We start from the raw sequence: 22794 nt of genomic DNA, 5'->3' as shown, positions 1-22794 counted from the left end.
TTGGTACATGGTAATGCCAGTTATAGTGCTTTTACCCTTTTGTACCAGTGGATAAAAAAAAGTTTACTTACTGAAATGTGAACACTTATGTTGAGGTAGTTGAGGAAACGGGATAAAGATCAATTGCGCTTGTGCCTTCTCTATAGATAGGATAATTATGTTGTAATTTGTACATTTTAAATTACAATATTCATCTAAAATGACTTAGTAAAAATAAATAAATCCACTGAGTTCCACGTCAGAAAACTGCTGTGCCCAATGGGAGCTGACATCACCATAAATGTCATCACAACAAAGAGTCAGCATGTCCGATGGATAGCTGAGATCCTAGTATTACATAAATCAGAATCAGAATGCCTTTACTCTCATTGGACAAACTGCAAAACAAAATTTTAAAAAGCTGCTCCATAGTGGTCTCAGTTAATCACACACAAGACATAATAAATTAGGACAGATAATATAAAAGTGAGACAGATAAATAGATCAAAAGAAGAATAAAATATATTGCGACTTCCCTAGGTACTTATAATAGAGTTGTTTCTCAGTGGTGGAAGAAATACTATGTTCTTAATGAGTAAACAGTAAAAATCTTTAAAGTAGGTTTTGAAGTTTTATAAGCTTCAAATGTAGTGATTTTGATACAGATTTGTGTTGAATTTTGTTCACGAGAAACAATTGAATCAGTCGTATTGTTGTTGTTTTTTTTTTTTGTTTATTTCTATATTTTTGTTTGCTCAAATCATGAAGGTGTTAAAAATGCACCCCTCAGCCTTTTCAATAATAAAAATACTTACTTTTCAGTCCTCTTCAAAAATGTAGTGGAGTAAAAGTAAAAACTAACCACTTTAAAATTTACTTAGCAAAGTATAGTTGCAAAAATGTGTACTTAAATAAAGTACTTAACTACTTTGTTACACCCCACCACTGAATATGAATGTCTTTATACATTCTTTTGAGTATTTTTTCTCAGTTTGTAGCTTTGACAGTTTTCTTATTATAGATGATATACTGCATATTATAATTATGATAAAGATGGATGAAGAGTTGTAAAAGTATTACTACATTTGGACTCGGTGCCTCACGCTGTGTTTTTAAAGCACTCTACTGACCATTCTGCACAAACCGTTTTAAATTAACACCTTTATGCACTATGGAGATCACAGCAGCGAGCTTGTCCCTGACTTAACACGTTCTCTTTCATTCCGCCTTCAAGGACCTGACTTCAATCCAAGGCCGGAACATGCTCCAAGGACAGCCCCGTGCGGACTCTCTCTAAACCCGGCCAAATGTATTCATCAGCCTTTAAACAAGAGATGTCCTATCTGCTAACAAAGTCCCGTTTGATACTCCTCCGTGCATCCTCCTCTCTGCTCCTCTTCACATCTGATATTCTCCCTGGCCTACCTCTCCAGTTCAGTCAATATCCATCTGGGCGAGTGGCGGCGTCAGAGAGAAGTTGCTCTTGCAGATCAAATGGTCGGAAATCAAGATGCCTCCTCAGCATGTTCCCCCGGCTGGTGACTTTGAAGGAGATTGGGCCTCTTGCTGAGCTCACAGAAGCACCTCCGATTTCTCCCAAAACAACAAGCCTGCGGCGTGATTGCGTCCGATACAGTGACAATGTGGCAGGTTGGCTCAATGGAAGCCACAGTTTGGTTATGTAAGAAAAACTAGTCCTCACTTCCCCCTCCCGCTGAGACCGACTGTCTCCAGAAACCCGCCGGAACTACTTTAACCACCTCCCCGCCTGTGTCTCACCAGTTTTCGCACTATAGTTGTTTTTGTGTCGCTCTATGTACTATTTACACAGCACTATGGGCGTATAGGAAAACAGAGCGGTTTGGTTGTTTTATTTACAACAAAGAACTGTTTTCAGACAAATCTTTAGAGGATATTTTTCTTTCTGATATACTCTCCTGGTAGACCTTTGCTTTTATTTACATTTAAGATAGTTTTGCATGGAAAAACTAACAGTTGAGCCTATTGAGAAATGGTACGCACGTAGAAATGAATGACAGTACTTAAAGTGTTTTTATGTACACATATTCTAAATCTTGTTTTAGTTTTCGACACAGAAAAAATATGGCAATAGTAATGAATATATTGTAATCTTGTGCATACCTTACTAATAGACTAACAAGACAGTGAAGTTACACATTTTTGCATTTACAAGTTTTTTGGTTTGACTTTTTCTGACTTTTTGTAGAAGTCCTTGGAAGGTAGAGACCCACCTGTTGCTACATTAAGAATGAATGTGGATATATTTTGAAGGCTGAAAGTTGAAAATAACAAGTTAATTTTTGGAGTAATTGTTCCCTATTAGCAGCCAGAAAATTACCTTTTTAGGAATCAATATAATTTGTTGTAAATTAAAGTTTGCTTGTAGTACTTCAAGTAAGAAAGGTTTTCAAGGAAGTCTGGACAAGGTTTTCATCAACTTATGTGCTAATGTTACATTCAACTTCTCTTCCCCTGCAATATTGTTGAATTTAGGATAACACAATTCTGTTTTTACCTTTTTTAACAATATCCTTTCTTACCTCAACACCTGACTGTGAAACACAAGATGAAAAAGTAGCAAAACCAGTTTCTGAAAACTTGTCGTTGTGATGTTAACAGGCCCATAGCCCTGTTTTTGACCGGCTGTCTGCATCACTCCTCCTGCTGCTCTCTTCGATACAGTAGCTGTTTGTGCGCCGTGTTAATGAACATCTCCCCCAAGGAAACACAGTGCAGCCACAGGGGTTCCTGGGTATCGACTAAAATGAGTCTGTCTGCTTTCCATCGGTGCCCTGTTTATACAAAATCCACCGTGGCATTGAACCCTTTAAAAAGAGCTGTAAAAGTAGTGCCCGTTAAGCTGTTGATTTTTCGGCTTGCCTGAGATTCATCCATCCCTGCTCCCCAGTTGTCCTTTGTACCTAAGTGGCTTGATTGTTTCCGTGTTCCTATTTGTTTATGCATTCCGCCAACCCACATGCTTTCTTTTCTTTTGTGTGTTTTGTAGCCATGCACCTTTTCGGCCTCAATTGGCAGCTTCGGGAGTTGGACAACCAGCCGGCGTTTGAGAACGGAGGAGCGGGGAAGACGGGAGGGCCCACTCAGACGAGCATTGTGACGGCTCTGGCTGTGGATAATGGTGAGGAAACAAAGGCACTGCACTCATTAGCATGTTCAGAGCTTACTGGAGTACAAGTGGATTTATTGTTACAACACATTAACACATCTCAGAGGAAATAAGGCATGGTTTAAAAAGGTAGAATGTCCAGTGCAGTTACCTTGTAAAAAGAGTTTGTTGTTGCTCCTGTGGGGCTGTGGTAAGAATAGAGTTTTGATTGAAATTGAGATTTAGATTGTGTAGGTTTTTTGTTTTTTTTTGCCCGCCTCTTTGCAGATGTAACCTATAACTTCACAGATCTGATCCTGGTGGCGTCGTCTGCTTGTTCCCATGGAGATGGATAAGTGCAAAAAGCAAAAACACCGCTACCCCCTCTTCTTTTTAACTTGAAAAAAATGACATTAAACTGTGATAGATCAATATGAGGACAAAAACATGATTCATTTTTGGCCATATCATCCTGCCCTAGTTCCTACTCTCCACAGATCTGACCTGTAACTTGCCCTACTGGTGTCACTTGCTTATCTCTATGGAGATAGATACTTTTAATGCCATATATTTCAGGCAACATAATAAGACCTCCATCCCCTGGAAAAATAAAACTGTATTTGATCAATATGAAGAGGAAAAACATAATTTTCTTTTTTCTGTATCGCCCAGCACTAGTTCCTACCTCATAATGTGTTTTCAAACATACAGACCTATTTATCATGCTAAATCAGGGGTCACCAACCTTTTTGAAACTGACAGCTACTTCATGGGTACTGAATCATATGAAGGGTTACCAGTTTGATATGCTCTTCTGAAACAAATTTGCTAAGTTTGCTTTTAGTTATACATTATAAATAATTAATAATGAGTATTGATAATCATCTATGTGAAGACACATAGATGATTATCAATATTCAGCACTTTAACTTTATTAAACTCAGTAATTGTTATATTTTCAGATGATCACTTACATCAGTACATCTCATAGCAAAAATGTCCCATTTTCACCAGCAAAAAATCAACTCTGTTTCTTTTACAGTCATAAAATTCATTGTAAAAGTGATCTTTTTTTTCTGCCATGTTTTTGGGGTAAGAAACTGCATTCAACTTATCTAAACTTCACGTATAATGAACATATTTTTAAGATATTGTAATTTTTAAATCTATATAAATGTCAAGGTGATTTAAAAAAGCAGCAGAATAAAATAAAAAGATTCAGCTCATGAGTGAATTGTGCTATTTTTAGAACCAGCCTGCGGGCGACTCATGTAATCCTTGAGGGCAACCTGGGGCCCGCGGGCACCGTGTTGGTGACCCCTGTGCTAAATGGTAAATGGTAAATATACTATTCTACTTTCAAGGCCACCTATAGTGGAGGATGCTATCAATAGACTGCGGTTATGGACTTTCCATTAGCGTAACTCCGCAACCAACTGTGCTCTTATGTAAATTCAAACGGCATCTCAAAGCAGAGGCATGGGGCTCATTAAATATTTTACTGTCATTACAGTAATCTGCCTCTGTTGTCCCTCGAAGATGACGAATGAGAGCGCAGATGCTGCAGGGATTTTCCCAGTTACTTATTTGATGCGTCAAAGAAAAAAATACAGATGGATATGTAAAATAGAGGTAGTTGTGTGAAAAAATGCAGTACATTCTGATACTTCCTTTAACATGATTTTTATGGCTAAAAAAATATTAAAAATCTAGGTGAGCTATACTTGTCTATAGTGTGCTCACTCCTTAAAGGGTTAAAGCACTTTGCATCAAGAAACCGTCACCCATTCATACACACATTCATACACCAGTGTACACAGACACAAAGGGCGAGGTGGGTTAAGTGTCTTGCCCAAGGACACATCTGTGGGAGCTAGAATTGCACCTGCCAAACTATGGGCCAGTGGATATGACCGCTCTACCAATGATGTTTATGTCAAGAGTGTGATTCAAACTGCCAACCTTTGGATCAGTGGACAAACACTCTACCAAAAAGATAACATGCATTTGCACATAGTAACAAGGCAGCACAATGGGCTTGTACTGACAGTATTGGTAGTTTTTACTAGAGTTGTGCAATGAATAGAATTTTGATTAAATTTGAGATTAGAATGACATTTTTTGCTTGCCTCTTCACAAATCTGATCTGTAACTCACCATTCTGGCATCACCTGTGTGTTTCCATGGCGATAAATAAGTTTAATACCGCAAATTCTTGGCAACACAATAATACTCCCACCCCTCCATTATACTTATCTTTTTATAAGCAGAAATACAATTGTGTTCGATCAATACGAGGAGATTCACTTTTTGCCATATTTCCCAGATCTAGTTCCTACTACATGAAATGATTCAGAGGCCAGCTCATTTATTATTTATTAAGTAACAAATTTCATCCATTTCTTATGTTGTAGAGTCAAAATGGAAAACAATGATTTACCAGCAGTATTTTTCCACATTGGGGGACAGCAGCTCAATTGGTAGAGCGTCAGATCCACTGATCCAAAGGTTGGCAGTTCAAATCCCACTCTCAACATAAAACATCATTGGTAGAGTGGTCAGATCCACTGACTCCTACAGATGAATGCTGTCCTTGAGTCCTTGGACAGGACACTTATCCCACCTCAGTGTCTGCATAAACTGCTATATGAATGGGTGTGTGGTTTCTTGATGTAAAGCGCTTGCCTTGAAGATGGAAAAAACGCTATATAAAAATGGACCAGAAAAAAAATGTGTTGTTTGAATACATTTGTCTTGTCTCTTATTGGTTCAGTTTTGTAGCATTCTGTAAAAAAACATTCAAACTTAAACCAAACAAAGCACTGACAAAATGTCACCATTTGAATCTCGTCCGATTGTAAGCCACCACTGTCATCAAACCCAATGCTAATTCCAGCATTACCCCACCAGTGGTCTCAGTCTGAACACATGTTATATCAGTGAGACAAGACTGATCTGTGAGAGTTTGTCTGTAATGAGAATCCAGCTGCTGTTCAGAGCAGGAGGACGATCTGTTTTTGTAAATGAGCCCTTTCTTATTTGAATCAACACTGAACAAAAACAGCTGCTTCTTCTGTTAGCGTGGATTCAAAACATCCATTGTGTGCACTGCATTAAACATGAACAAAGACAACTTTTACTAAGACTCATATTTTTAGATTTGAAAGTTTTAAATACTCAGAACTAGTAAAGTTTATATATATGTGTGTGTGTGTGTGTGTGCTGCATGCGTGCGTGGGGGTGTGTCTGTGTGTGTGTAATGTATTGTTCTTCTATAAAGTAGTTTAAAAGCTACAGTTGTCACATAACCCATTAGCACATTATAAAGGTGTTGCAGGAAAATAAAGATGACTGCATGAATCACAGACTAATCTGAGTTCCTTATACTCATTATAACATATTGTATTAAGTATTCTAGTTCATTCTCTCTAGTCCAGTGGTAGAATGTAAGTAAAAGTAGTGAAGTATAAATTTTAGGTATCTGTACTTTACTTGAATTAATGGAAACACAGTTTATGTAACATTTTGGCTATTTAACTAAATAATTGATAGTTATAGTCCTAAATTAGTTTCTCCAATCCATTAGCTCTGACAAGACCAAAGTAAAGCTCCAAGGATCCTTTACGCTCTAAAACACTAGTTAATTAAATCACACAAAAGTTCAAACCATTATAAAAAAAAAAGACAGATTGACACAGTCCCACATTTAGCCTTCTGAAAGATAAAACATAGCTCAACACATTCTGAATATTAATTAACTGATTCTGGCTTGTAAGGTTGAACAATACTGGAAACAAAATATCAAATTAAATTTTTTTCTCAATTCAGATTTGGTTTACAAATTTTGTTCTAAAATTCCCAGTTTTCACGCCAGGCGCATTTCAAACATGTCCAGGAGCACTTCTGACTTTTGAGAGAAGACTGAAATATTAACTCCTAAACTTAATACAAGAATTCTGAGGTCTAAACGGTTAGAGGGTTATCAACCCCATAGATACGGGCTCTTTTGTTTTGATATGACATTACATTGTTATGGTCCTCGCAATTTTTAAATGTGCAACTACGATTTAATTATAACTTTAATCTTGAGCCCTATTTGTACGATTAGACTGGTCAGAATATAATCTTGGACTATTTTGTATTCACCACCAAGACTCTGCTTATAGCTTTATAACAGCGGCCACCAAATGAATCTCAAATGCACAACAACAAATAATTTGATTTAAATACTATCCATCCATATATCTATTTGTCTGTCTATCTAAAGAGGAGCTGTAAAGGCAGCCACCAAAAGCCAAAAGTATCCACTATAAAATCTTCTCTAAAGTACAGATACCTAAAATGTATACTTTAGTACAGTGCTTTTTAGTACTTTTACTTTATTCCATTCCACCACTGTTCAAAACACACACAAGGTCACAGCTTTTTAAATTGTTTTCAAGCTGCGTTGTCTGGGTAGCCTTGAATTCTTTTTACTAGCAGTGGACATTTAAAAATAGTTTTCCATTCTTTTCAGTTTCATGAGTAAACCATAAGAAACAACAACTTGTGATATCTAGAATGAAATCTCAAAATACTAAGATTGTTGTCTGGCAAATCTAGAATGATACCGCTCTGTTTTTTATATGCAGATTGATATCTGCCAGATTGATGTGTCTCAAGCCTGGTCAAACGTGATCATTAAAGCAGATTCTTTTTTTTTTCTGTGACACATGTGAAATGAAGGAGCTCATTGGTCACCTATGATTTACAAATAAAATCAAATTATCTCAGCTCAGATTAACAGAGTTTAATGTTTCACTTATTGATTCTGCAGAAATCTGCAATGATTTTCAGTCCCATGTGATATTTTTTTCCATTTATTATGTCCGATATGAACGGACCACCTGTCAATCACATCCATTTGAAAATTAGGAGATTCATCGGTGACCAGACTCACCTCTTCGGAAACTATGGAAGAAGTGTGTATTCTGGATTCCAGACAAGATATGAGATAGGCAATGTACCATGCGTGCGGCGGCCTAACCACTAGGCCATTTGGCTGAAAGCGCAATTCTGTAAATAGATTTCAAGCATGCATAGCAATTAAAGATTATAATGAAGGATTTGTTGACACTCATGGTGGTGAAAAGAAGATGGAGAGGCTGAGGGGGTGGACGGTTCTGCTGCCGCAGTGAAGGCACATATAGCAGGTTGTGATTTGCTGCAGTCATAAGCCCCAGTTCCAGTATGCTATGTTCAAAAAGCTGTGCCAATTTGAAACATTTTAGGATCACATTAGCATATTTTCAAAAGCAGAGCACACAGAAAGCCCAGAGCAGCAGAGCGCTACCACTGGCTGAGTCCCGACCTGTAATGCACTGCTCCAGTTCAAATGCTATTCAAAAGAAATGGGACAGAAAATATTTGTTTAGTCGGGCTGAAAAGTTGATAAATAACAAAAATTATATTCTGTAATCTGTATATAGCACTTTACTGAACATCACTTATGCTCAGATTTTAATTAAATTTGCTACAATAAAATGAACTGACATAAATCCAAAGCATCATTCATCTTGTTCATTAATAGAGAATTTGGTTGAAGGGAAAGAAAAACTAGCATCTGCTTCAGTGAAAATTATGCAATATCAAAGTGTCTACTACCTGTAGGTACTGAGTTGATTTAACTCAGATCTTTGAATAAAATTGTTTTTCTTTTTTAAAGTGTCCAGGGTCCAATGTCCAATGCCAATGGGCTGCCACCTATTTGTTCCCATGGAAATGTTATTGCTTTGCTTAGAATATTCCACAGTATTATATAAAACTTATTTATCTCAATGGATGATTCCAATGAGATAAATAGATTATTGTGAAGCAGCACAGCTCACAATAAGAATGCATATTTCTTCAGCAGTAAAACACCTCTAATGAAAAAAATGGAAAGAAAGATCCATTTAGTGACATTAAATTACAAATAAATATAAATACATAATATCTGAAGACGAATAGGTCACCATAAAAGTTAGATAGCCCCCCTACCTGACAGTAGGTCAGTTGGTAGAGTGTTTGTCCACTGATACAAAGGTTGGCAGTTTGAATCCCGCTCTTGATGTAATCTTTGGTTGAGCGGTCACTGACTCAGGTTGGGTTCCTGCTCACACAGAAGAATGCCGTTGTTGTGTCCTTGGGCAAGACACTAAACTCACCTTGCCCCCGTACACCTGTGTGTGAATGTGTGTGTGAATGGGTGAGTGTTTCCTTGATCTAAAGTGCTTTGACTGCCTTAAAAGTGGAAACGCGCTATATAATGCTATATAAAATGTGACCACCACCACCTGTAAATCATGAATAGTCAAATTGTTCTGAGGCAAACAGTTCCCCAGCAGTATCTGGCCTAAAAACTGTATTGCTTTGGCCACCCTAAAAAGAAGAGAAAGGAGAAAGTTATCAGAATGTGTAGACCCACTCAAGATTCTGTCACTCCACAGCTCATGTAAGAATGTCCGAAATGTGCTAGTACAGTGTTCTTATTTCTGTCCTCCTCTAACTTCTCTGGACATGGGCAGCAGAACTAAAAATGGAAGCTAGCGCACTGAACTGTACGTGCTGCTTGCACCCATTGCTGAGGAGAGAATTACTCCGCTGCATCATCCTCCTCTAAGAGAAAAGTTATTGCCTCTGAAAATTAAACAGTTCCATCTTTTCCCGAGCAGAGATTTAGCAGCGCGGAGCTTGAAAACACTTTTCCGATTTGTCTTCTTAACAGTGGAATCTGTTCTGGTAATAGCATATTGCCGTTTGCCAGTTTTTCATTTGGATCACATTAAAAAACCACCATCTTCCCATTTCTGAGCAGCGTTTACGGACATCATTCTCCAAATTGTTTTGATTTGTCGCCATTTTCTTTCTGCAAGGTCACTACATCTGACAGATTCCATTTAGACCTTATCTGATACAAGGCCTTACAAGTCACCGGGAAAAGAAAAATATGTTAGCGCTTGGAGTTTTCTATAAAAAGCCAATTATATCTGGTCTTATTTCTTTTAAGGCGTGCATCAGGGGACAGTGGGGAGCCATTATTTTAATCCTGTTGAGCCTGGCCAACGCTCATTTAGCTCAGATATGACTATGGTGTTGTTAAATCTCTGCTGGAATATCGTCTGCGATCTCAGTATGGCGCCGAAAAGATAGAACGTAACATTTACTACAACTAAAAGATCAAAGTAGTGCTCGCAAGCAGGAGTCATACTTTAGCTGTCTGAAGATTTTCTCCATAGAGATAAAAAAAAAAAAGGTTTTGGGACTGGTTTGCGCTGGCTAATTTGTGACATATCAGGGTAGAGTTGTCAAAAGTATCAAACTTCAGCTACCAATCGATACTAAAACTAGCAAGTAGTAACACGAAACTCCAATACTACTTTAGCAAGTATCGATACTAAAGCAATCACCTTAAGTGGACAATACTTATTGCCGAGCAAATCCAGAATGATATCAGTCTGGTTCCTTCCATCACGCCTCGAGCCAAACTCCTTGGTCATTTATCTTTTAGAGCAAAATAAAATTTCTCTAACCTCAAGAGTTCAGTGTTTTGCTCATTGATTCTGCAGAAATCCACAATATTTTTCAATCCCTCATTATTATTTTTTTTCCTTTCTTTTTTCCTCATCAGCGGCCATATTTGTTTTGATAAGAACAGACTGTGTGTCCCTGATTTGTTAATCCACCTGTCCATCACGGCCATCTGAACTCGGGGAGATTCAACCAATCAGACTCTTCTCTTCATAAAGTAATGGAGCTAGTATAAGATCAGAAAGAAAGAAAATACTATTATTTTGTGTTGAAAATTTCAGTCTAGAAAAAGTTAATCACTGTGGCATTGAAATTAGTATTGATCCTATTCCTTTGTGTCAAAATCGAGTTTGAAATTTTAGTATCAGGGCAGCACTAAACCAGGGTGGGGATGTGCTTTTCTCTGATTGCAGGACGGAGCGGTATGATGCACCAGGAAAACAACTCCATCGACACGGGGCAGGTGGAGGTGGGAAAAAGGGCGGGTCAGAGCCTTCCCCCTGGCGTGTTCTGGCGCTCACAGCTCAACATAGAACAACCGCGTTTCATAAAGTTCAACATCTCTGTGCAGAAGAACGCCCTGATCGGAGTGTACGGACGGAAGGGCCTGGCACCATCCCACACACAGGTAGAGCCTTGGATATCGTTTCACACGCACACACATACACGTTAGGTTTCCACGCTTCTTGGGGACTTTACGTTGAATTATATTCATTTTGTTGAGACTGATCTTAACCTTACAAGTTTGGAGTGATTACAGGGTAAAAAAATCTCATCTCATTATTATTTAATTTACAGAATATTGAACTGTTAGCTCCTGGGTCAAAGATGCATTGTTGTGTTTGCCGTGGAACGACAATTCTTTGGTCTGTTTCAATGCAGCCAACATGGAGAAATTACTGTTATCAAACCTATCAACATGTCAATAATGACACATCAGGGTGTTTTCAGAAAATAAACTGCCTTTCTACAATACAGCTGATAGTTAATCTGCCCTACATAACTGTGGTTTCAATGCACAGGCTGGACTAACCTCTATAACCAGACTCCTCGCTGTGTCAGCAAGTTATCTGGAAACTATTTAATTACAATATAGTTAAACAAATGTATTGATTATAGTGGACAAACTCACAGCAGCCATAGGACTTCGACCAATTAGCTAGTCTGCTTCAGTGTGATACATCTTACAACCCATGCATCACTACAGATACACATATCTGGCTGGGGCTACAGGGAAGGAGGTGTATCTGCATTGGGTCCTCTTGAAATGTGCAAGCCCACTAGTCACAGCATTGTTCTTTGTGTTAGCCATAACAAACTGATTATTGAGCAAGGTGTAAATCATGGTCCATCATAACCATAGAGTGTATAAAGTGGGCGAAAAGAGTGTGATGTCACCCATAGCGTTCAGCTCCAGCCAAATGAAGCTTGTTGAGGCTAGCAGTTATAAGGACGAACTTGGAGCCGGCCGCAAGTATTATAGCAACCAAAGAGCCAATCCAGACCCAGGCTGTTGAATGAACTGTCCCTTCCCACCCACACCGCTGTTTTAGCAGGGAGTGGGTGCTTGCAATGCTGTCAAACCTGTTGCTAATGTTAGCGGGAGCGACCTCAGGGAATTTAGGATTTGTTTGTTATTAATATTCATTTCTTGATTCATGTACACAATAGTGAAATGTCAGGATCATATAGAGCTGGTTAATGCGAACATTTTAAGACCAAAATGATGAGGCTCACTGGAGCAGTTACAGAGAGAGGGGTGACAGTTTCTAAGCGAATCGGAGCCAGAGTCGATGGAGCCGGAAGTGTACCACACCATACCTATCTGCAAAAAGGAGATCAAAACAGTTAAAAGGCTGTACCTGAGTTTTAGCTAGCTAGCTCATTTTTAACGGTTTGCAGTGGTCCAAAGTTACTACTAGCATGCTTACTGCACACTTTCTGATTATCAAACAATTTATACACTTTATAATTAAATGCAGAAAGTACACAGCTAGGCCTATCACGATTTTAAAGTGCAGTATATAGGTAAATATAGATGATAAACAATATTGAAACCAGCCCATAAAGCGGAATTCTAAATCTACAATATTACATCTACAATAAAAAAAGGGGGAAAAAACATGAGCTGAAATAATAGCAGAATGCAACATAAGTTTTTATTTATTTATTTATTTTATTAGATTGTATCTATAATGACCCATAATTATTTATTCAACCTTTTAACAAAAAAATACCCCACTACTGCAGAGAAAAAGTACCCACAGTAAATACTGAGCCCCAAAAAATACATTAAGTCAATATAGTATTTATATTGACAGGCCTATACACAGAAGACTTATTTTGACTGTAGGAGCTACCGAGACAATATATATGTACTGGGACAGCACAGATTTTGTCCAAATACATGTAAAAAATGGGTATTGGCCCTTTAATGTTGAAGTTACTGATCTGTGTTTATTCCTCTGTGAAACTGTCTCAAACATGAACACTCACAGTTTTCTTAAAGTAGTGTTCTAAAGCTGTAAGTGCACTTGTGAACCAAGGACTATTTGTTCTATGGAGACTTGAGCTTCTTTTCAGCTCCTTCTCATGTTGTTGCTCTTTTGAACATGACATGTTCACTGTATGAGCAGTCATCTGCCACAGCTGGCCTTAATGAATTATGCAAAAAGTGGCATTTCATTTCAAAAATGTGACTCATTTGTTCAGAGCGGAAAAAACTTGGCATTTTATTTAGCTACAAATGAATATAAAAAGTAATGTCAATATGCATTTTATTTACTGATCTAATTAAACAAGTGTGCAGTATTGATTTACAGTATTGATTTTCCTTCTCTGTTTAAAGATGCTGTACCAGATTTTTACTAGCTTAAAAACTGAAAAACAGAAATAGTTCCTATTAAATGGTATTGTAATTAAAGAGTTTGTAGTGGTCCAAAGTTATTCCTCACTTACCTTATCCTAATTATTCACAGTGTGACAAAATGGGCCTTTGCCCCATTAAACCCACAGCATTTTTTTGTAAACTGTTAAATACAACTATTCCAGGTTTGTTTTGTTATAGTTCACCACACACAGTTAAATACCACACATACACCAGTTACTTCATATTCATATTCATTCATTCTTACCTGAGCCTCCACATGGTTCAGACAAAGAGAGGAATATCAGTGTAGTTGTGTGTGTGTGGTTGAGATTTAGATTTAATTTGAGTTGCTTATTCTATGTTTATTTGTGTGAACAGCTTATATTGTTTCCTTGAGGCATTTTGAATTAAACCAGAGTCATTTTTTAAAATAAATTCCATCTGGTAAAACACACTTTTATGCAAGTCTACCTCCCACTTTGACCACATCAGGCCAGCTTCCCCACACACTCCAATAAGTTTCTAAGTGCTTTTCACAAGAGACCACTACAGAGTTTTGCCATGATGGTAAAGCTAACAGCAAGTAGCATGCTAACGCGCATTTCCTGATTGTCAGACAATATAATGCTTTATAATTAGAGGCAGACAGTAGACAGCAAACTTTTGACCTGCTTTCAGGATATCTGTGTTGAGGCAAAACTAGTTTTGCTCAAGTACATGTAGAAAATCGGGTACAGGCCCTTTAATTTATGTAAAAAATGAACAAAATAACAAATGGGATCTTACACAGATATTTTGCCTAATCATTGGTACACATTTCTGCTCATTTTTGTTTGCAAGGTCACTTCTGTTGTTTTATTTTTGTTACAAGCTAACAATTTCCCAGCTCATAATAGTTACTCAAGGCCCCCCTTAGTAGCAAAATGTATCTATTACCACACTACAATGCTACAACTCATAATAGCTAGATAGAGAAATCCTCTGAAAAAACAGATTTATTTTTGCTTTTTGAAGGACCATAAACACAATCCAAAATGCATTATTATTTTTACAACATAACCATTAGTTGCCTAAAATAAACTGTCCCTTGTCCCCAGATGGACTGCTTTGAAAAGAGCTTCACGAATCCACTCTCCCTTCCGCTCTCCAAATTGTTGCAGAAAATGTCTAAAAAGCTTTTCTACAATATGAGATTTTATTTGATCAAACATAACATTGGCACTGATTTTTAGATGGATTTTCAGTGTTGAAACGGTTCACTTTCAGTAATTTTCTCCAAACCTTAAAGGCGCTGTACATGATTACCGTCTTAAAAACATGAACAACAGAACTAGTTCATTGTAAACAGTTTGTAGCAGCCTGAAGTTACTCCTCATTTACCATTTCGAATGATTCACCATGATGAGTTGATAAGCACTTTTCACAACTCTCAAAGCTAACAACACCCAGCATGCTAACACTCACTTTCTGATTATCGGACAATAAAATGCCTTCTAATTAGCACGCAGCAGACGTTTTATCCTCAAGAGCTGCTTATACATTATATCTGTACTAGAACAAGACAAATTTGCTCAAGTACATGGGAAAAAATTGGGTACATGACCTTTAAAGAGCCTATATCACTGAATTTCCTGATGTTTGTTATAATGTTGTATCCTTATTAAAAACATAGCTGGAGTTGTGTTTTGTTTATCACACAAACCCTGCATATTTAGGCTGAGCTCTTCTTTCAATCAGAAAACATTCTGTTCCACCTTGTGACGTCATGTGGTAATGCAGGAAGTACACCACTGTGTTTTTAAACTCCAACCTTCACTAGAATCATTTGGATAATTTCAGCATTGGATTTGCCAAACTTAAGAAAACTAAGAAAAGCTACAGCTATTCTTTTAGCCTTATTGAAATGTCTTAACTCCTCGGTGCACCAGAGGATATTGTCGACTTTCTCTGGCACTCTCAACAGAACAAAAGGTAAAACAAAACTATAAAAAAGCAGCAGCTTATGGTTATCCTGGTACACATGTGTCAAACTCAAGGCCCTCTGCATCATTTTATGAAAAAGGTATGATGGTCTTAAAATGTCATTTTATCAGGAGATTCACAGTTACACAGCCATATTTTACATCTAGGCAAATTCATATGCAATATTTGTAACTTTAATAATAATAAACAGTTAATTAACAAGTTAAAAAAGCAGTTAGATTTATTTTACATCTGGCCCTTTGAGAGCAGCCATTTTGCTGATGTGGCCCTTGGTGAAAATGTGTTTAACACTCCCGTCCTAGTATATTGTAGAGCAAATCAGTTCAGTTGAAGTCAGGAAGTACTCCAGTGTGTTTTTAAACTTCATACATCTTCATTTGAATCATATGGAGGATTTCAGACCTGGAATTGTCAATCTCTACTGAGCAAAAGGTACAAGGTAGCTGTTAGCTTAAAAACTACATGACATCATAAGGTGGAACAGAGCATTTTGAGCTTTGGAGATGTAGACAGACTAATAATATAGGGTTACTCAAACATGTCTAAATGAAACAAAACACAACTCCGGTTATGTTTTTGAGGAGGTAACAGTATTATAATATGACTTCAAGCTCACAAGTCAATTTTTGCATGATATAAACCCTTGAAACTGAAAAATGTGTTTCTTGCATGCATTTGCGGCTAAAAACTTTACAAGAGTAACATTTGTGCGATATAGGACCTTTAAAATGAGTGAAAAAAACACACCAAAAACTATTGGGCCTATTGATTGATAGATGATAATAATAAAACCTTTTTCATGAATTAGATGCAGTTTTTTGACATATCTTAGTTCGACGTGGACATCAGTCACACTCATTGAGGCAAATTGCAGTGTTTCTAAAATGTCTGTGCCACTTGAATGGCGTTTGTGTGGCCTGTCCAAAGTGTGGTTCGCTGATGGAAGCACTCAGACATGCCTTATTTTCCAGCACACTTGACTGTGAAAGCTCTTAGCCTCACCTTCTTGACATTCTCTGCTTGTAAAGATGGGCTTCATTCAAGAGGAGACAGTTAGGGACACTTTGTGAGGGAACAAAGTCCTACGTGAGTGACACACTACCAGGGAGGGTGCACTTCAGGGTTTTTCAGCAGTGTTATCTAGGCTAAATTTTATTATAATATGAATAGTATGCATTTCAAGCCATGTTATAATGTTGTTAACTTCTCAAAAACATACCTGGAGTTGTGTTTGAGTAATCCTGTATCATTCGTCTGCCTACATCTCTCAAACTCAGAATGCTGTGTTCCACCTTGTGATGTCATGAAGCCATAGTTTTCAAGTTAACAGCTGCCTTTTAGCTTTTGTTCAGTAGAGATTGACAATTCTAGGTCTGAACTCATCCAAATGATTCTGGTGAAGGTGTATGGGGTTTAAAAACGCAGTGGAGCACTTCCTGTATTACCACATGACATCACAAGGTGGAACAGAGTGTTTTCTGTTTGAGAGAGAAGAGAAGCCTGAGAAGAACGAATGAAACAAAATACAACTCCGGAAACAGTATAACATAGATCAGAAAATAGCGTAATATGAGCCAAGATGTTAGCATAGTGGATATTCTTACTATTGTTCCAACAGCTAACTTACATTTGCCCCTGTGTAACTTTTTTTGCTAGCGGGTACATCACCAGGTTGTCTCTATGGAGATGTTCTTGCGTTGTCTGGAAAGTATAGCATTAAACTCATCTCTTTTGTGTGTTAAATTACAGATGTTTTAAAATAAATTTACCTTGAAAAACATCCTCCTGGCTGTTAGTGCCACCTGCTTGTCTCCAAAGAGGGTCTCCATATAGATATGTTTTATGCCATGCTGTGGAACTTTCCAGGCAAAGCAATAGTATCTCCATGGAGTCCAGCAGGTGGTGGCTCAAAAAAGTTGCAGAATGCATCTTTGTCTTGCAGTTTTTTTGCAGTATTTTGCTTTGAGTGCACTTTTTACTCCATTGGCAGATGACAAGAACAAATACTCTCTACTGTCACACATTGTACCTTATTTTTGCATTTTATTCATCACCAATCCAAATAGAACACTTCAGAATATGAACAAGCTGGATCCATTTTACTTGGGACCATTTTGTGAGCAAACAAAAAACGTACATTCACGGGACACATTAGAGTAGGGGAGTCGCTGTGCACTTTCAACACAAAGAAAAGAGGTAAAATCAAAGTGAAAGGTTGACTAATTAACAACACTACTTTTGTGTCCGAGCCAATCGCAGCACAGACACTCAAGCTTGTCAATGCTGGACACGCTGCCCATTGTGAGCTGCTCTAAATGAGATTCTCTTCAGGTACTGGAGGAGGGGGGGCTGCCAATCGATGCATTTACTTAACTGAGCATGAAAGACCCCAATGAGAGATATTGACTACTCATTGCATTCGCCTTTCAGAAGACAAGACAACATTTAAGTGAAACAGCCTCTCCAATCCTTCTCAAACGCGTTTCCTCCATTTTCTATTGAGTGTCCAAACAGCTTTGCAAAAACAAACTTTTTCTTGTCCCTGCCCTTTGGTGATGTTCCTTGTCTCCACAGATCTGACCTGTAACTTGGTCTGGCAGTTTTGATTAATTTAATTAATTTTATTGCCCTCGAGAGGCAAATTGTCTTGGGCAGAGTGCTACAGAATTGCAGTAGACAAAACATTGAAAGACACACACTGGAATGATTAAAAGCACTCTACAACATTAAAACGAGATGGATATGTTTAATGGCATACTGTGGAACATTTCAAAAATCCTAAAGCAGGCAGCGTAACCTCCATCAAAAAAGTTACACTGTGCACCTCAAAAATGGCTAATTCAATGGTATATATACTCAGGCTCTGCGACAGTAACTCAGTTCGTAAAGTGTTGGTCCACCGATGAGAAGGTTGGCAGTTCGAACCCCGCTTTCAACATAAACATCATTGGTAGAGCTGTCAGATCCACTAACCCACAGGTTGGCGGTGCCTCCCACAAAGGAAAACTGTTGTTGTGTCCTTGGGCAAAACACTTAACCAATCCTGTCCCCAGTGTCTGCGTACAGTGGTCTATGAATCTGTGTGTGGATGGGTGAGTGGTTTCTTAATGTAAAGTGCTTTGAGTGCCTTGAAGGTGGAAAAGTGTTATATAAAAGTGTAACCATTTACCATGCTTATGTTTCAACAGTTTTCTTATGTCACGCTAACTTAACTTGCAGTGCAGTGAGTGTTTTTGTATTAAGTGCATTTTTTACACTACACTCTCTCTACTGTCATAATTTAGCACACATTACACCTTAAGCTTATTTTTGCTGTTCATTCATCATCAATCAAATCAAAATAAAACAGTATCAAATATCAAAAATCTGGATTCTTTTTTAAAATTTACATTTCTATCCACAAAACATTTGAAAACAGACACAGTAACAATAAAATACATCAGCACAATTCACAATTTAATCTCAAAATGTATAATGCCATTCCTAATATCACTTTATACTTTCTTTGCGCACACATTTACACATTGTTAAAGTTGGATCCATCATTTGCTCTGCGTTTTTAGATGCAAACTTTTTCTTGTCTCTGGTCTTTGGAGATGTTCTGTGTCCGAATGCATCCTGGCCAGTCCTCTCAGTCTTGCCAAGTATTTCTTAGGCTGCGAGCAAGCCTCCTCTCGTCTTTCCTCCACTCTGTTATTGGGCCTTATTGTTGGATGGAGATGAGTCGGGCTCCTTCACAGCAGCTAATCGTGATGTGTGCAGTTGGCCAGCAGGGTTGGAGCTTGTGGAGTGACCCGTTTTATTGCTTCTTCCCTGGGCCAGGAACACAAAGGAGTGCACTTCCGCTAGGTTAATATCTCGCCCGCTGGTTTAAATAACACTGTTTACTTCGCCTGGCCCTTGCTTAATGTGAGCTTACCTGATATTTGCACTTCTGTTCAAAAACTTTCCTGGATCTGTGTTATAATTAAACACAGCATAATTCTGATTTAATGAGTTTTCAAAATTTGTAGTTCCAATAATTTTTTGGATGATTTTTGTTCACAGATTATCAACTGGATTAAAAAAAATGCCATTATGAAAGAAGATCTATTGTGCTTGTGTCAGCTGTATAGTTATATTCTGACACCCATGGATCATTCTGTTATAATTTGCACATTTTAAATTGCAATATTAATCTAAAACAACTTAATAAAAGAAAAAGGTTTGCTGACTTCTACGTTAGATATTTGCAGATCATGCTAGCAAGCAGCAGATTTTTATTTTTTATTTTTCATTTGTACCAAAATGACTGGGATTGATTGGCAAATCTTGAAAATCTTGAAAAATCTTGAAAATACGTGATTAAAGTTTGCTTAAACATGCACGAATCAAAAACAAAGTTGAGGGTAAATTGTGAGATAAAACAACTATAACACTATTAAAAGCTCTAAAAATTCTATTTTGCATAAGAGGTCTTCTAAACTTTCCAAAAAATCTCTCTAAGGATAAAATCTCTTTCTTCCTATATCAATACCTGATAATATACAGTTTTCATGTTATGTATCGATGTGTTAGTCCCAGTTTTGCCACAGTGACTAAACTAGACTTGTGAGTTCAAATGGAAATAGAAGAGCAATTACACTAATAAGTACCACAAGTAAGACTATATACTATATATAAACATACTACACTATATTATAGGCCTTGCTTGAGCTTTTTTGTTAAATACACACTGACATGGACAATGTTTTTGATATTGGCTACAACAGAGGATATATTATGCATAATGATAGTAGCCGAAAAAAAAGAAAAAAAAATGCAATTAGATCAACATGAACATTATTATGAAGTAATGGATAATTTATGCAGAATGATCTGGCTTTGTGTAATAGGAAATAGGATTCTTGTTCTCCACTTGAAAATGTTCTTCATTCCATCACTGCCTTTAGACTGAATGCATGGAATTGGAACAATTAAATACAATGTTTATAATTCTAAAAGTTGCACTGCGAGTTTGCTTGTAAAACTGTATTAATCCACAGGGGAAATTAGTTGGCCACAGTTGCTTGGCTGAGCTCAAAACACAATTATACCAAGATAATAAACGATTTGCATTGTAAGAACAAGCATTATTTATTGAGCGATTGGTGCCAACAAGCTATCATCTTGTCATAAGCTTGCAAATTAGCTCACAAACAACATCAGAGTAATTTTTCATTACTAATTGTGATATAACAACAGAAAAGTTCATTAATCAGTGTGCTGGCCAAGTTGTGCTTATGTTGTGATTTGTGGTAGGAATGTTCCACTTGTGTTGATTGTCCTACTGTCCGCACATCAGTTTGGGCTAGTAAGAATGCCAACCTGCACCGCCCTAAGAGCATACAACTACAATTTGTGATTTTTAAATTCCTAATTAAAAACAAACAAGTAAGTCAGCTTAGGTCTAGATTAATTGTATTGTATTTGAGCAAAATTTGTCTTGCCCCATACAGCTTTACAGGGTGTCCATAACGTCTCTTTAAAAATGTATTACAAAGGCAATTAATAAGATATCTTAATCAGACTTGTTCTATTGTAGTTAGTGGTTTTGAAAGATTTTTACCTCATGCATGAAACACATCAAGACTCAATTTCTTGCCTTGTTCCCTGTAGTGTAGCCTCATCAGTGATTTGAATCACATGTGTTATCTTTTGCTTAAGTTCAGTAATGTCCCCGTATCTTTGTTTGATGCACAGTATCTTTAACATAGCCCCATAGAAAGAAATCCAGAGGTGTGATATCTGATGAACGTGGTGAATATTGCCAGTTCTTATAACCACTGAGTACAATAGAACATGACTAATATGACTAATATATCTTATCAATTGCCTTTGTAATTAAAGTTTAAATTTTTAAAGAGACTTTCCAGACCTTCAGTATTGTATAAGCAGCTTATGAGGTCAAAATAAACCTGCTGTTTACTAACTGCATCATAATTATAAAGTATGAATTATTGTCCAATAATCAGGAAGTACGTGTTAAGCATGCTAGTTGATGTTAGCTGTTAGTTACAGCGATGGCAAAACTGGTCTCTGAGAGTTGGGAAAACCACTTAAAAACTCATTGCGGTGAATTATTAGAATGATCCAAATGCATACGGTAAGTGAGGAATAACTTTGGTCCACTGCAGACCATTTAAATGAACTAGGTACGGCACCTTTAATAAAATCCCTCTGAAAAATACTACACATTATATTATATGCTAGATATAAACAAAACTTGAATTTTCATTTGTGAACTTAACTACAACAACCAGAATGGGGGCAAGAGCCAGATTTCCCTATAGATTCATTTATATTTTGCTATGAATTAACCAAATCTGATCGTTCTATTAGTGACTAAACCTATTAACAACAAAACATAAAAAAACTAAAATCATAAATCAGTTCTCACTCTCAAGATGCGCAAATGTTGGTGAATTTGGGTAGGAACACTCCACTTTCCATACATAGGTCTGGATTCTGAAAGGGCTGTTCTGGTGGCTCTCCGCCCTTGAATCGGTGTATTGTTGATATGTTTACATGTCCTGGAGTGTACTTTCTGGCTGCACGGCTGATTGGTGCGAGAATACCATTACAGCATGCCCTCAGAGCTCCCGGTCCACAGGGATAAGGATACTGAGGCGAAAATGAGCTTCCAAAACAAGAGCCGTTACACCACAAGAATTTAAAGTGCCGCACTGTAGGGTTGTTTAGGTCCAACTTAAAATGTACAATGTGGGTTATGGTAGAAATAGAATGGATCAGTGCTTTTTTCAGACAACTACGATATAAATTGTTCCTAGCAAATATGTTCCATTCAGACAGAAAAATAGCTTCTGATATTTTGAATAATGACAAGTCCTCAAAATTTTGCTAAAATCTATAAAGAGACTACTAAAGAGACTACTTTTCACAGCAAGCACTACCTGATCTAAAGCAGGTCTATAACAGGGTTAAACCATGTCTAAACTAGAGCAAAACCATAAGGTCCCTGCATCAATTTCCAATCTTTACAAGTGAATGAGCCCTTTGTGGGTAATCCCATAAACTTTACCATATGGGTTTTGCTTATGGAGTTAGCCAGTTATAAAAAAAAATAGGACCAACACATTCTTATTGAGCAGTAAATAAGCAAACAAAATCCTGCTTAGTACTCCACTGTGTAAAGTTGTGTACCTCAGCTTGGTACACTGGCAGTATTGAGTCACAGAGCCCACAAACTTTTCCCCTTTATCTATATGTTTTGGTACATTTTGATGGTATTCCAGTGAAATTTAGTCCA

At 37.4% G+C, this 22794-nt stretch overlaps 1 protein-coding gene across 1 annotated transcript in view; it reads left to right on the top strand.

Moving 5' to 3' along the window:
* Window positions 1–22794, top strand: part of si:dkey-237h12.3 (teneurin-3) — a 191043-nt gene that overhangs the window by 21929 nt on the left and 146320 nt on the right. Inside the window, exons 2-3 of the mRNA XM_055224598.1 lie at window positions 3008–3139; window positions 11068–11282. Coding sequence (XP_055080573.1) covers window positions 3008–3139; window positions 11068–11282 — 347 coding nt within the window. The remainder of the gene's footprint in view (window positions 1–3007; window positions 3140–11067; window positions 11283–22794) is intronic.

Source organism: Periophthalmus magnuspinnatus, chromosome 10 (genome assembly GCF_009829125.3).
Source record: "Periophthalmus magnuspinnatus isolate fPerMag1 chromosome 10, fPerMag1.2.pri, whole genome shotgun sequence".
NCBI lineage: Eukaryota > Metazoa > Chordata > Actinopteri > Gobiiformes > Gobiidae > Periophthalmus > Periophthalmus magnuspinnatus.
Note: the sequence above shows the minus strand (reverse complement) of the source record. Positions and strands in the feature narration are given on the sequence as shown.